Raw genomic sequence first — 15,620 nt, 5'->3', positions numbered from 1 at the left:
AATGACTCCTTCCACCATCCAATGATGGGTAAATTGATACTTATGAACTTAACTCTTGGACAATAAATGTCTTTAATTTAAATGAATGACAGATTTTAATGTTAAAGATATAGCAATATATTTGGTTTCTTTCACGAAGTAAACAGTGATGGCAGTGCCATGCTTCGAGGATGCGAGGGTAGTTGAACTGGTCATCAGAGGCTCAAGTTTCACAGGGTTCAAATTCAACAAGAAAACTGATTAGTGGTCAAATAACAAGTCAAAACTTTTCATAATGCTGAAGTTAACTTTATTAACACCTTAACTATTTCCAGTTGATCCATCCAGTTTCTCAGAGCTTGTAACACTTTCAAATGAGATTCACTTTTTAGCTCAAGACCTCTACACTTTGTTTTCTAATGGTATCAATAAACAGTGTAAAAAAATTACCACTGAAAATGAATGTTTCTGTAGCATTGGACTAGATAAAACTGTTTTCTACAGATCCAAGAATATAACTGATTTTGCTTGAGCCCAGGGGTATAAAGACAATGTTGCATGGGTCTTCCCCGACAGCAATGTTTCCTAGACGACAAAGTCCCAGCTTGGTCCACACACCACTAAAACCTATATTTCACCGGGGAAAGTATCACAACTTGCTTCAAAACTGGACATCCTTTATTGAATCAGACCTCTAGCATGTCACATCTCATATAAAACAAATCTACTTAATCTCATGTGGTATGTAAATTACAAATAAAAGGTTGCACATACCTTATGCTTTATAGTGACATTTGCTATATATTCAGTTCTGTATATAGGGTCTCTTCCTCAAAAGTAATGTTAATTAACAATAGCACCTCTGAAATCTGGCAGATGAAATAGTGGAGTAGGTAGGTAAAAACAACATTTTACCACATTTTACATTATTTCTGATAAAAAGAACCCACATACACAATTCAAAATAGCAAGTTTGTAAGTACTAGATCATCAAAGCAACCTTAAACAGGCAAAGCATCAAAGACTGGATTCCCATACCTAGATTGATCTAACAGGATTGGTCCATCTCCAAGGGGTTTCTCGCTAAATTTGTTTCAGCTAAGGCACCTTAGATGTTTGGCACACCTACTAAAGCTGCTAAATGATAATTAATTATCCCCTAGCTGATTTAGTAGGCGTGACAGACATTAAGCTGCTTTATTTGATTGCAATTTAGCGAGAATTTGGAGATAGATCGATCCACAGTTAGTATGATAGGCTCTGGAAATGGTCTCAAAGACAACATAAGTGACTGCTTAGTGCTACCATGCAAAGCTAGTTCTGTTGTCATCATCTGTGAGGGGGGTCCTTTTTTCTGCAATCAAAGTTTAATTTGTCTTCTTTAGGAAACAAGTGAATGTTCAGTACAAAGCAAAAAGATGCTCATTGTTTACTAACTCTATCTAGAACACTGAAGGATACAACAAGGAATAATAAAATGGAGTTGCTACTACTGCTGCTATGTAATTCTACCAGTGCTATAAGAACACAGCCTCTTCCCCCACAGATGTCAAACAGAACTAGCTTCACATGAAGCTGCTGTGACTGGGGTTTTAAATGACTAGGGGTGCATTCCCATAGATTTTAGATCGATCTAGGCCCGTGGGGAGTCTCACTAGATTACTGTCAGATAATACGGCTTAAATGTCCGTCCCGCCTACTACAATCTGTAAGGGGGTAATTAACTTTTGTGCACGCTCGGCTGACAGCTGTTTAGCGTGAACCCCCAGGGAGTAAGGTTGATCAAGTTGGATCGATCTAATCTCTGGGAAGGGGGTCTAGGAGTGGGTTTTCAGTCCTGTGCACCTTTAGCCAAATATATCCAGGGATGAAACTACCATTTAGCGAAAAAAAGTTGGAAAACATGACATTAAGTCAAAAGGGCCACCTAGGTCAATGATATTTTTGGCTCCCAGAAAGTTGAATATCCACAATCAGTCGAAAAAATCTCATCCCTGTATATCATGACATACACAAGCATATCCTGTCTCGTTGCATTACAGATGCAGCTTCACTGAAAACACTGACAGCATGTGTTGGTGTTCAACATTCAATTTCCAGTTCATTTGATCACCTCTTGAGGAAAGGGCTGTGTAATCATTCTAGCACTTGACTAAACTGCTTCTCTATTCACTTGATATTTGGCATAAAATGTTTCCTCTAAATCTACAATGGCTTTGAATATACACTGGTTACATAAAATATAAATGGAATACAAAAATATCTAAAGAGATGGAAGATAAAAAGTTCCAATGATTTTGTCTAGGAGGAACTTTCAAGTTTACTAAAGTTACAGCTAATCGGTATGGCACAAATTTTCTGGTGAAAAAAATTTTGGCACCATTCACCAACAGAAAAACTTGGCCATAAACATGGTACAACCAAATAACATTTTGAACAACATATACCTGAGAGCAAGCTTTCTGGGTTTTTAAATTGAGCACTATGACCAGATTTCCAACAGTTCTCAGTTCTATTATGCAAGGAAAAAAATCATCCTGGATAACAAACTGACTGAAATTTGCTGAAGAAAATTTTGGAGAGCAAATCATGGTAAAGGGTTATTTTATCAAGATTTTATTTGGAATGTATTTATGTAAAAAGTCAACTTTGATATGCCACACAAAAATGCTTTCATCTTTCACACCAATTACATACTGAGCAATATCCTTTTCAAAACATGGGCAAATGTGTGCCATAAACTTCCAATGCTTTCATAAAATTCCCTTCAAAATTTGTTTTTACCTGCATGGTAAAGGCAACTCACTGTCAGCTTAACAAAATGCAATTCCCAGACAATATGGCACAGATCCTACATGCTTTAAGAAGAGCTCAACTGCAGCAGTAGCAACAACCAACATCAATAGATTTAAAGAGAAACATTACAAAAGAATAAAGAAACCCAGTTCATAAATGAACTGCTGCACAATCTCTCGTTTGGTACATGGCTTCAAAGGGAAGATAGAAGTTCAACACAGATCTCCCAAAAGGAAAAGAGTAATTATCCTAATCCTTGGATAAGCACTTTGCAGACGCTCCAATATAGAAATATCATGGAACAGAAAGATAACTATCTAAACTATAAATTGTTAATACAAAAATGATTGTCTATTGATGAAGTTTTTTTCTGCAGGGCTATGCTGTGTCTAATCCCAACTTTCTTCATCTGCTTCAACAGGGGCAGAGAATCCACCACCTCCACCCATATCTCCTGCGTCAAAGTCATCACCACCGCCATTCTGAAGATGAGCAAATGGAAAAAAATAATCATTTAAGGTTTTTTTTGTGGTATAAATTAACCAAATTTCGTGGATTTTTTAACTCTAAGTGTGCTCTGTGAGCTAAAGGGCATTTTTTTTTCTACTCCAGGCAGAGATAAATCCTTACCCTAGCTCCTCCCTTTCTTGCATCCTTTCCCCCAAACTTGCCACCCACACCAAAGAAACCTCCACTGCCAAAGCTACTCTGGGCCTGGTTCTCTAACCAGTCTGGGACTTCCTGTTGAGCCTGAAACATGGATGAGAAAAAAATCTTTTCATTCCAATCCAAAATGCATGCCCAATTAGAATTTTAATTCTAATTATTGTTAAAAACAAGGCAGCAAAGCTGTCAAATGTACAGACAAAAAACAGAAAATAATGATGCAAAATAGGTCATTTTGCCAATTTTGATGCAATAATAAATAATGCTTATAATAGCACTGTTAGTCAACACTGAATTTTAATCATGCACAACAGGTAACATGGTCAATAACAGGAGCTGACCCAGAGATATTTTCTGACAGTATTCCAAAGTATCTTTGTTGATCCATCCTCTATTTTGATGATCTTCCAACAGAAAAAAAAAATAAATATCAGTCAATATAAACTTAAAAATCCGAACGTCTTCCGGAAGCTGACCCAGAAGATGGTCTCAATCCATCCCTTCAATAAGATTACAGTATCAGGACCATGAGAGACCAAAGTCACATGATGAAAGTCTCAATATTTGAAAAATGATGACAGTGCATAAAATAATATTACATAATGTTTGAAAACATAAATAACATACAACTGCTTATGTGGAAATACAGAAAATGTGCAAAGCTTCAGGCGGTTAAATATCACAAATGCAAGTGTTTGAGAAAAAAGTTATTAAGGAAAATAAACAAAACTAGAAAAGCACTCCGAGAGTGCAGACCTCTGCCCAGGCAGCAATTGTTGATTATATATATATATATATATATATATATATATATATATATAAATTACCTGCATAATTTACCTCCATAATTATCACTGCTTCCTTATTATTAATCTAGCAGAGAGCTTAACCTTTGGGAGTTTACAGGGAGATATCAACAAGTGTGCTTTATGTAATCTCATTTAATGGCCTATTAATAATCAATTAGGCAAATTACTTTATAACTCAGAGCTTAGCTAAGTGATACCCAAGGGAAATTTACAGACTGACCCTCTCAAAGACCCTTCAGGCCCGTAAGTCACATCTTAAGAAAAGCACAAAACAATAATGCACAAAATAGGAGACTACCAATTCTGATGAAATGATAAATTATGTTTAACTGCAAAGTCAACATCATATTTTAATTATGCACAGCAGGTAACACCGACCAAAGTAAAAGCATAAGGCTTCAGGCCCATCAGAGTTCAAGTTTATACTTAGAAAGTGCCAGAATAAAAAAATGAAAATTTCACACAAAATTGCATAAATTCAATAATAAACGATAACCCAATTGACCTAGCTTTCTAATTTTAACTGCATGCCAATCCTAAAAATCATTCTCATAAGTTAAAAATAATAATAAGTAACACAGTTTTCTTTTCATAATGTTTGCAGTAGCAGTGCAAAAAGATTATTGTCAATTTTGATGTAACATTGCATAATAAATTATAGAATAATTATAACCAATTTTTGATTATTGATTACAAATAGCATGGACATGTAGAAAATTTGATTACCATTCGGCTTCATGTCCATGGGAGCTCCGAGTCCCACAATGAATATGCCAAAAAGTTAATGAATATTTCACTCAAATGTATAACTTCCCGAAAAAGAAGCCAATTAGACTGCTTTTCCAACTCAGGCTGCATTTTAGTACAGTGTTTCTTTTTTTAAGGTTTGACAGTCATAAGTAACACGGTTTTCCCATAATGGTCATCATGGCAGCAGCACCAAAAATTGTGTTTTCTTCTATTTTGAAGCAACATTACATAATGCTTAACAGCATATATGACCATCAATTTTTACTTAATAGAATATTAGTAACATGGATTTTCAGAAAACATGACAAGCAAAGGTCTTCAGAATCATGGAACTTCAAAGTCACACCTTGAAAATGCCAATAAGTGAAAAATTAAATTTTCACAAAAAACTGTTTAACTGCCAGAAAAAATTACCAAACAGACTGCATTGCCTACTGAAGCTGTATTTTAGACCCACATTTCTTTCCTGTAAGTTTGATAACAGTAAGTGACATGATTTTCTTTAAATGGTCATCATGGGAGCAGTGCCCAAAATATGGGTTTCTTCGAATCTTGATGCAATATTACATAATGTTTAACAGCATAATGATCATCAATTTTTAATCATAAAATATTAGTATCATGGATATTCAGAAAATGTGACTAGCAAAGATCTGCAGGCTCATGGAACTTCAAAGTCACATCTTAAAAATGCCAAACTGTAAAAAAGACAGCACTGTTCTGAAATGGGTTTATTTCCATTTTAACACTTTTTAAACAAAACAAAATAAACAGTATACTTCCATTTTTATATGACCAACTAAGAAAATTGACGAGATGGGAAAAATATCAATAGAACAGTGTTAAATGTCCAATTTCCTCCATTCTGAGATTCTGAACATAGTTGATGATTGAATCTAACAAACTGCAATATGATATGATATGAGTTTATTTCCATTTTTGACACTTTATTACACAATACACGCCATCAAGTTTACCATCATTTTTACATAATCAACTAACAATGTTGTAAAGATGCAGGAAATATCAAACAAACACTTTTATGTATCTTATTAGTTAAATAATGAGACTGTTAACATGCTTAAGAATTGAATCTGAGGAAATGTGAAAAAACAGCATAACTTCTAAAATAATGGCCAGATTATGCTGATTTTCCAACTCAACCTGCATTTTAGTAAGATTGACCACTCCTGTAAGTATAATGACAATTGGCCTATCTGTTTTTCTTATATAGTGTTATCAGTGTTGCATATATGTTGAAAAAAGTGAAAAAATAGCATAACTCCCCTAAAAATGGCTTGATCATGCTGATTTTCGAACTTGATCTGCGAATTATGAATCTTCATCAGTTTTGTAAGTTTGAAACCAAAAAGTAAAGCGGTTTTCCACTTATCGTGTTATCGGTGCTGCATATATGCTGAAAAAAGTAAAAAAAAAAACAGCATAACTTCCCTACAAGTCACCCGATCATGCTGATTTTCGAACTTGACCTGCGTATTATAAATATTTATCAGTTCTGTAAGTTTCAAGCCAAAAGCCAAAACGGTTTTCCAGTTATCGTGTTATCGGTGCTGTATATATGCTGAAAAAAGAGAAAAAATAGCCTAAATTCACTAAAAAATGACCCAATCATGCCGATTTTCGAACTTGACCTGTGTATTATGAATATTTATCAGTTCTGTAAGTTTCAAGCCAAAAAGTAAAATGGTTTTCCACTTATCATGTTATCGGTGCTGCATTTATGCTGAAAAAAGAGAAAAAATAGCCTAAATTCACTAAAAATGACCCAATCACGCTGATTTTCAAACTTGACCTGCGTATTATGAATATTCATCAGTTCTGTAAGTTTCAAGCCAAAAAGTAAAACAGTTTTCCACTTATCGTGTTATCGGTAAAAGTGCACGGCGACGACAGACGCAGATGACGGCTATATGTACAGACACATCTGTGTCTGTACATAAAAAAACATCATTGAATAAGATTTCAACTTATTTGAAATAAATACTTCCAGAAGAAATGTCTTCTCTTTTCCTTAAATATTGAGAAATCGTATACAGGTGTTTTGGATTAAAACAAAGACCGAAACATTATGACCACTATTTTCTTGAACTTACATCTTGCAGCACCTTGACTAGACCTCTAGCAATGTCAGAATTGTTGCCGGAATCGAAAAAGCTGGTTGCCTTCCCAATGTTTCCACACCTCCCTGTTCTTCCTATGCGGTGGACATACTCATCAATGCTGGATGGAAGGTCGTAGTTTACGACATGTTTCACGTCAGGAATGTCTAGGCCTCTAGCAGCAACTGATGTGGCTATCAATACTGGTGCACGGCCACTTGTGAAGTCACGGAGAGCTTCCTCACGCTCTCTCTGCAGGCGATCACTGCAAATTGGATTAAAAACATTCTCAAATGTTTTTTTTACAATATAACAACAGGCCTTAACTATTAAAAGATTGAAGAAAAAGTTATCCAAAAATATGATCACTTTCTAATATCTTTGTAACAACTTACATTTAAGTTTAGCCAAATAAATTTAAACATATTCTGTGCACTCATAAATACAATTTTTAAAATGGTGATGTAACATGGTATTTACCCATGAATACTGGTGGTGGGATAGCCAGTCTGAGACAGGTAAGATGCAAGAAAGTCTGCATTCCTTTTCTGTTCAACAAATACCAGAACCCTGTCAGTTCCTGAAAATACAAGGAGCATTTCAGTATTACATTTAGACATGCTAGGTATAAGAAAAGTCTACTAATTCCACATCTTAAAGGTCAAGATTGATTTTTGTCAGATGTGAGTGAGTGAAGTCAAGTTTCAAATGTAGAAAGGTTTATGAAGTGATCTGTTTCTCACAAAACTTACCAGATTCATTCAAGATCTCACATAACCTTTCCCTCTTGTCATACTGTGTCACCTCCTTGACATGCTGTTCCACATCAGAGCTGGCCCCTCCCACTCTGCCCACAGTCAGGAAGATGTAGTCATTCAGAAAATCAGCAGCGAGTTTCTGGATCTCCTCTGGGAAAGTGGCACTGAACATCAACGTCTGCCGTTCTGTCTTATCCGTCATACCCATGGTCTGGACCAGCTTGCGGATTTCTGGCTCAAAGCCCATGTCTAGCATTCTGTCTGCTTCATCGAGAATGAGATATCTTATTCCTCTCAGACTGACCTAAAATATAAGTATTTGAAATATTCATCAACGCAGCCAAATTGGTAAAACAGACTGCACTGCCAACATTTTTTGCATAAACCTGCTCTTGCTGATCTGAATTTCTGGATTCATGTGAATGTGTGACTTTTTAGAACAAGTAGTTGTTAGAATGGAAATAAATGTCTTAACCGTATCACTTAATTAAAAAGATTGTATTGCATACCTTTCCTCTTGTTACAAAATCAGACAATCTCCCTGGCGTGGCGACAAGAATGTGTGTCCCTTTTTCCACATCTCTTATCTGGTGTCCCACTGAGGTTCCTCCATAGATTGTCACAGAACGGATCATTGTGCCACGAGAAAACATGCGTGCGTCTTCACCAATCTGAATGGCAAGCTCACGGGTTGGTGCAATGACTAGGGCTTGGGGTTCCTGGATTTCTGAGAATTCACTCCCAGTGATTCCATGGGCTAACATTCCAGACAAGACTGGGAGAAGAAAAGCTGCCTAAAAATAGTTTTAAGTTATTCTTCTTTAACAAGCAATAAGTATATTTTATTGATATATTTAATTATTTTTGTGATTCTTCTCAAAGTACTGTGCAATTTATTACACCAATACTTTATAAAGAATTCTAATGAAAACAAAAAAACTTGAATGTCTTAAAAAGCATAACTATAACAAAAACCTACCAGTTTAAAATTTTTGAATATTATCAATGAACGACATTAGCACCAATGTACTTACAGTTTTCCCTGAGCCAGTTTGGGCACATCCCATGACGTCCCTGCCTGCTTTGATGATAGGAATGGCATACTTCTGTATAGGTGTAGGTTTCTCATACTGCAACTTTCTAATGTTATTCATAAATGTTTCTGAAAGCTCTGCTTCCTCAAAGCTTGAGATAAATTGAGGAGCATCCCGGCCAGATACCTCTACTGGGATTTTATCATATTTATCAAAGTTGATACCTCTTGCAATGTGGCGGAATATCTCTGCTTCATCTTCCGGAGGTGGGGGAGGTATGTAAGGTGCTGGGCGCTCTCCTGCAAATTGGAAAGAAAGTGACTTAAAAAGCAATCTCCACTTTTCAGTCACCAGGGAGTCTTAAAATCATTGTATGTTGCTAAATATTACTAAATGCCCTAGGTAATTTCAATTGGGCAAGTGAGCTGAGAGGCACAGCCACTTTTAATCTATCAGTCTATTTAATTTACTTAGATGAGGACTAAAAGCAACTTTCCAAAATACTTATTTGTTACACAAACAGATCAATACTTAGATATATTTAAAGAACAGTAACACACCTCCTCCACTGCCTCCTGCCTTTTCAGCATTAGGGCATTCTCTCGCAAAGTGACCCGATTCTCCACACTTAAAGCAGCCTCCTCCACCTGATAATGAAGATATTTAGTCATATACCAAATAAAAAAATACCATTTCATAAACCTCACAAAAGGTAAGTTGGAAACTATACTTAATTTTTCTCATAAGAATACAAACTTCTTACCTTCTCCAGAACCACCAGAATCTCCTCTTCCACGTCCCCTTCCTCCTCCAAATCCACCACCCCTGTGACATACAAATCATTATTACACTTGAAATGTTAGCCAACACAACATTATATCAACTACAACATATAAAAAGCTGGTGTTAAAAAGGAAATTTACTATGTAAAAAAAGTTTCTGCAACAGACTTCACATCAGTTCAGCAGTTGTCCTATACATGATCATTTTAAATCTGTCATGAAGATACCAAAGCTGTGCAGAATATACTACCTCTTTCTAACACTTCACGTCTTACCTTGGTGGATCACCATCATCTGTAATGTAATGTTTATGTCTAGTTAATGTCCATTAAATAAATTTGTCCCAATCATTCATTACCAGTATCAAAAACAAATTTCTTACAATTTCATTAGCAGAATTATCACAATTAAGGAGTGATGTTTAATCAGAATGTCTTTTTTTTAATGTTCAAATAATCATCATGATGATTTTTATTTTACCAGTATTAACATTTGTAAGGGTCATTTAGCCTACCTCCACTGCTTGATCCAAATCCTCTGCCTCGTCCAAACCCTCTGCCACTGGAGGAGTCATTGTCATCATCCTTTCTTCCAAATCCTCCACCACTCCTTGAACCAAACCCCCCGCCTCCACTGCTTGAGCCAAATCCTCCGCCTCCACTGCTGGAGCCAAATCCCCCACCCCCACTGCTGGAGCCAAATCCCCCACCACCACTGCTGCTGGAGCCAAATCCCCCGCCTTCACTGCTTGAGCCAAATCCTCCTCCGTTGCTTGAGCCAAATCCTCCACTTCTTGAACCAAATCCACCACCTCTGCCAAAACCCCCACCACGTCCAAATCCACCTCCACTGCTGGTGCTGTCTGGAAAAAAATACCATAGAAGTGTGATTAGCCAGACAAGAAGTGTAAAACCCACACCATAAAATCCTACTGGTAAAAAACTGGTACTCAATTTTCATTTTGCAGCAAAGAAAACATATGTATATTCCACAGCTATTCCATTCGTTCTTTGGCTTTGCTGACAAATATTGTTTTGTGCCTGCCATCAAAGTATTCTTACCTCCATTGGGGCATTCTCTGGCAAAGTGACCCTGTTCTCCACACTTGTGGCAAGCACCTCCTCCTCCTCCTCTACCGCCTCCTAGAAAAATAACATCTCTACACATTACTTCAATAAATTACTCCTGGACCTTTCTCTTTGTCTTTGCTTAAAAAGATGGCTATTAAAGGACAAATATCATAAGAATTATTTATGAAAATTATTGATAATTCTTAATTAATAAAATCAAAACTATTGGCTTACTACAGCATGTCAGACGACATGAATTTGTGAAGTTTAAATAAATTATCTTTACCACCTGAGAAAACTCGAATGGCAAGTGATGGGTGACAAAGATCTTCAGAGAATGCCTGTTACTGTTAATCACCAACTATAAATCTATAGTTAGGCAAAATCTTACCACCACTGGGACATTCCCTGGCAAAATGACCCTCTTCTCCACACTTATGACAGGCCCCACCACCTCCACCTGTAGAAAATAAATAAATGAATAATTAGATAAAAATTTAATTACCAGAAAAACAGATCGATATGAATCCCTTATATCAAACTAATTTTCCTGAAAGTGTATAAAAATGTTTAACTGTTCATGAACTTCAATAATTGCAGCTGTTCCATAATGTGCACATTTAATTGGAACGCACAATAATTATAAAAGTTAGGAGATAACCCTCACCTTTGTTAGGACATTCTCTTGAAAAGTGCCCTTCTTCTCCACACTTATGACAGGCATTCCCACCACCTTGCAACAAATCACAATGACATCAGCCAAACAATCTATATCTTAACTTTTTTTCACCATAATCAAAGCGACAAGGTCAAGTCAGCACATTAATCAATATCAATCGTCAACAAGTCTGAATTGCTCATTGGCATTCTGAAGTTAGAGCAAGCAAAAGAAAGATTCAATATTTTGTGGTAGAAATGTGTAAATCAACATCGATAACCTTATGTCTCTTTTCTGTGGACACCTCGGCAATTTGTTTTGTTCTACTCAACATTTTCACTCAAATAAAAGACAAATGTCACTACAACTCGAATACTCCAACAAAACCACCAGATTACATGCAACACTGATAAAACTATGTAGGCAATAACAACATAACTGGGTCAACAGAGCCTACATCAACAGACAGTTTTTCCCCCACTGTAGCAGCTGTCAAAATTAGGGGAAAGGGCTGAAAGAAGTGCTCCTCATGTAGTCTGTTGACATACTTTTCACAGTCCAAGCATTAAAAGCAGGATAAGCTGACAGATCATATGTACCCAGTCTACCAAAAAAAACTCGAGAAGCCAGTGCGGTTAAAACCATTATGCGTGAATGATGATCAGACAGACAGAAAAAAGTATTTTCTTTGAAAAATCACAAAAAATTAATGTTGCTTAAATGTTCTGGCACCAAAATCAAATAACATTTTAATAAACATGCCCTTTCTTTTGATAGAAAATAGTCAGTTTGCCTTTTAAAGATTTTAAGAGAAGCAAAGCTGATTGCAAGTCTTAAAGCCATGTCAGTGACAATAAAAGCATCATATAAAGCCACATCTATACAGTTGACAACAACTTACATCTTACCACGCTTTGCTTTATGAAATGTGAATCCTATAACCTCTGTAAGGTGGAAGCAAATGTTTATTTGGTACACAACATATCATTACCCAAAGGGAAAACTGTATTTCCTAAGGGAATAATCTTAATCATCTCACTTGATATTACAAGTAAGTGGACAGTATTATACTTAAAATGCACTAAAAAGGAACAAAATCATGATATCAGAGGATTTAATTTAGATAAAAACATGCGTGCCATTTTGAAATCTTTACTTACTGCTTGAGCCTCCTCTGCCCCCACCTCTGCCAAAGCCACTACTGCCTCCAAATCCACTTCCACTTCCAAATCCTCCTTAAAAATGAAGTTCACGTTTGACTTTTAAGAACCAATATTTTGCTTATGAACAGAAAATAACAAGCTTTAAGCAGCTACTTAAAAGATGATGTTTATAAAAGATCATTAAGATTGCTAGATTACCAAAATGTGAAACAACCTACCTTTTTTACCAAACCCTTCGTTGTTATTGTCATCACTCTTAAAGCCATTACTACTGCCAAAACCACCTCCAAAGCCACTGTAAAATATACTGTGTTTTTATCTTTCTGTGAAAATTAACTAGCAAATCAAGATTATACTAGTAGGAGCCATGTTTAATTAACCACAATCCTAGATTTCATGACTTTTTTTGATACAACCTGATAATAAAACGTAAATATCAAATGTATGTATGTCAATCATTTTGGACAAAATATGACCTTTTGAATTTCTTTATTTTTGTATGAGCTGTTAACTTATGACTTCACTGCAGATTAAATATAAACATACAGTGACAATCTTAGGGCATATTCCCATAGATTTTAGATAGATCTATCCCCGTAGGGAGTCTCACTAGATTACTGTTAGATAATCCAGCTTAAATGTCCGTCCTGCCTACTAAAAGCTTTAAGGGGGTAATCAACTTTCGTGCCCGCTTGGCTGACAGCTATTTAGCATGAACCCCCAGGGAGTTAGGTCGATCTAGTTGGATAGATCTAATCTCTGGGAATGGGGTCTTAATCTCTACTCATACTACCATTCTAAACATGGTGTGGAAATGGGACCATCTAATCTCCTAAGGAGTTTTGGTTCACTCTGCTAAACTAAAGTGCAAAACTTATCCACAGCATATGGCAGCAATCTTGCTCCCATTTTAGAGACAAAACAACTATCCTTCCAATAAAACCAAAATTCAAAAAATAACATTCTCTAATATCTGGTAAAATTAGGGGAGTAAAAGATACACAAAAATATTTGATTTAACCTGAATAATTTCAAGAAAGTTAATGTGTTCAGTTACATGAATTTTGATATTTTTTAACTGTCACAAGAAATTCATATAATCATTAGTTCTTAACAACTGGAAATGTGGTCAAAACCTGAAGAGTATAGTATATAAAAGAAACTTCACAGGTCTGCATTAGGACCCAACATAAATCTTGAGTTGGATACTAAGACCCTTTCCAAACTGAGGGGTATAGGCATCTGTGATCCAGTCCACAGCAACAGGTCCTAAGATGTAATTATGTTACAGGGGATTTATTAAGTTCTCCACAAGTTTACTTCCTGCTGTTTAGTTCTTCTTATGTGCAGAGGCCCATTTAAGGGACTCTTTCACATAACAGCAAGGCTTTTAGATTGATTATCTCACAAAGTGAACTGGTACAGTAAATTGTAGCGTTTGATGTGAAAAGGGTCTAGGTCTCATAACTTACCGGCCAGCTCCAAATCCACCACCAGAATTGCTACCAAAACCTCCTCCCCCTGATGACTAGACAAAGGATTAATATAATTAAATATATAATATAAATTTTATATAATATAAATTAAACTTATAAGAAATAATATGTGTAAGTGGGAATCCACCCTCGCTTCATTTGTACCTTAAATTTGAACATTTTTGCAAAAGCTCAAATATAAAACTAGACAACCACAGCAGGAAAAATTTGAATTATCAAAATCAGCTTAGTGGTGTAATCTAAATTTCTGAAAATTGCCACAGGAAGCCTATATGTTACTCAGTTTGTGAACAACAGCAACAGTTGAAAATCTGGCCTACAGTGTATGTATCATGCCAAAATAAAAAAGAAACAAACAAAAAAGGAACAGCCACCTTATGGACCTCCAACCCTATTTCTCTATCTTGGGTTCCACATTGAAAATGTACGTCATCAAATTTATGTCCAAAACTATTTCAAATATGTGATTTGGACTTCGAACAATCATAATTTAGGTGATGTCTATTTTGATAACAATTTTGTACAAATGCAGAAGTGCCATTTTTCATTTTGAAGTTAGCAGCAGAATGCAAATCTGATAGGGGTCTATTTTGGCAACATACAGTACTGTACATATCTTAACAGGGCATCCTGAGTAACATAGGTGGTAAAAGTTATAATATCCAGGGCGTCTCTAAAACTACTTAATGTACAGTATAACATTTCATATAACAATGCAAATTAACTGCTACCAATACCAAATGCTTACCCCAAACGTTGAGGATGTTTGTGGAGTTGAACCGGAGTCGTCGTCCCAGTCTTCCATGATATTAAACAAATTCGATGCCCCTGCCTCGTGCTTCAAGTGGACACAGCAACACTCAACAGGTGCCCAGAAACAGTGCGATATGCCTAGTGGAAATCGAGTATTTATCTGTATTAGAGTTAGCTCTGCGCCTCTCCTTCAATGAAGAAAAATATGCCCTTCAAAGTAAGTTGAGCAGGAACTTTTGAATACGCAATAAAATGAAAGATAAGTGCCGTGGCTCCGCTGAAGTCTGGTAATCACTTGTCACACTGCACCTCAGCACAAGCACATGGTGAACCCCTGTCAGTCACGTGGACTCTTTCCGCCAATCACCGACTTAGAAATTTCTGGCGCCGATATTACAAACATAATTACTGCAGAATTTTCCAAGTTCCCAAGACAATCTGCTGTAGTTTTATAAGCTGGGCACTGTGTTTTGGGAACGGCACTGCTGCAGTGCTGCTGGCTTTTTGTTTTCAAGAAATTTGTGTTACTTAAAAATAACGTCGCGTTACCATTTGGACCAAAATTACACTTTTCTTGTCTTGGTCAGTAGTTCTTGTAAACGGGAACATACATTTATCCTTCATCTCCTATATTATCAAAGAAATAATGTATTTTATTCCTTTTAATAATAAAATCATGCTGGCTTTGTATTAAAAAAAATTGAGATATTATTGAAAACCGATCGCTAGGTCTTGAAATGTCCGTGAAGGGGGGGGGGGGGGGGGGGCTGGGTTAACATCAAATTT

At 36.2% G+C, this 15,620-nt stretch overlaps 1 protein-coding gene across 4 annotated transcripts; it reads right to left on the bottom strand.

Moving 5' to 3' along the window:
- Positions 1–266: 266 nt before the first annotated feature.
- Positions 267–15,180, bottom strand: LOC106175630 (ATP-dependent RNA helicase DDX4). Of its 4 annotated transcripts, none has more exons than XM_013557733.3 (19): positions 14,830–15,180; positions 14,058–14,113; positions 12,804–12,880; positions 12,583–12,657; positions 12,331–12,366; positions 11,432–11,497; positions 11,156–11,224; positions 10,756–10,836; positions 10,209–10,556; positions 9,970–9,988; positions 9,676–9,737; positions 9,473–9,559; positions 8,913–9,211; positions 8,388–8,672; positions 7,873–8,182; positions 7,601–7,700; positions 7,115–7,385; positions 3,406–3,525; positions 267–3,257 (listed from the first exon to the last, which is right to left on the bottom strand). In XM_013557733.3, the coding sequence occupies exons 1-19, from the start codon at positions 14,884–14,886 to the stop codon at positions 3,165–3,167; spliced, it is 2,511 nt and encodes an 836-aa protein (XP_013413187.2). In that variant the 5' UTR covers positions 14,887–15,180; the 3' UTR covers positions 267–3,164. The 4 variants fall into 4 exon arrangements, with proteins under 4 accessions (XP_013413187.2, XP_086868492.1, XP_013413188.2 ...); XM_087012366.1 differs by having other exon boundaries at positions 10,756–10,833; XM_013557734.3 differs by lacking the exon at positions 12,331–12,366 and having other exon boundaries at positions 14,830–15,179.
- Between the last annotated feature and the right edge of the window lie 440 nt (positions 15,181–15,620).

The sequence above is a fragment of the Lingula anatina genome, chromosome 1 (assembly GCF_051362555.1).
Source record: "Lingula anatina isolate TDL-2025a chromosome 1, LinAna3.0, whole genome shotgun sequence".
Lineage (NCBI taxonomy): Eukaryota > Metazoa > Brachiopoda > Lingulata > Lingulida > Lingulidae > Lingula > Lingula anatina.
Note: the sequence above shows the minus strand (reverse complement) of the source record. Positions and strands in the feature narration are given on the sequence as shown.

Excerpts from the sequence above, each read along its gene's own strand:
- LOC106175630 (XM_013557733.3), bottom strand. The coding sequence starts at position 14,886 with ATGGAAGACTGGGACGACGACTCCGGTTCAACTCCACAAACATCCTCA. Across the intron at positions 8,673-8,912 it reads AAACTGGCTCAGGGAAAACT|GCAGCTTTTCTTCTCCCAGT; the intron begins GTAAGTACATTG and ends AACTATTTTTAG. Across the intron at positions 3,258-3,405 it reads CAAGAAAGGGAGGAGCTAGG|AATGGCGGTGGTGATGACTT; the intron begins GTAAGGATTTAT and ends GCTCATCTTCAG.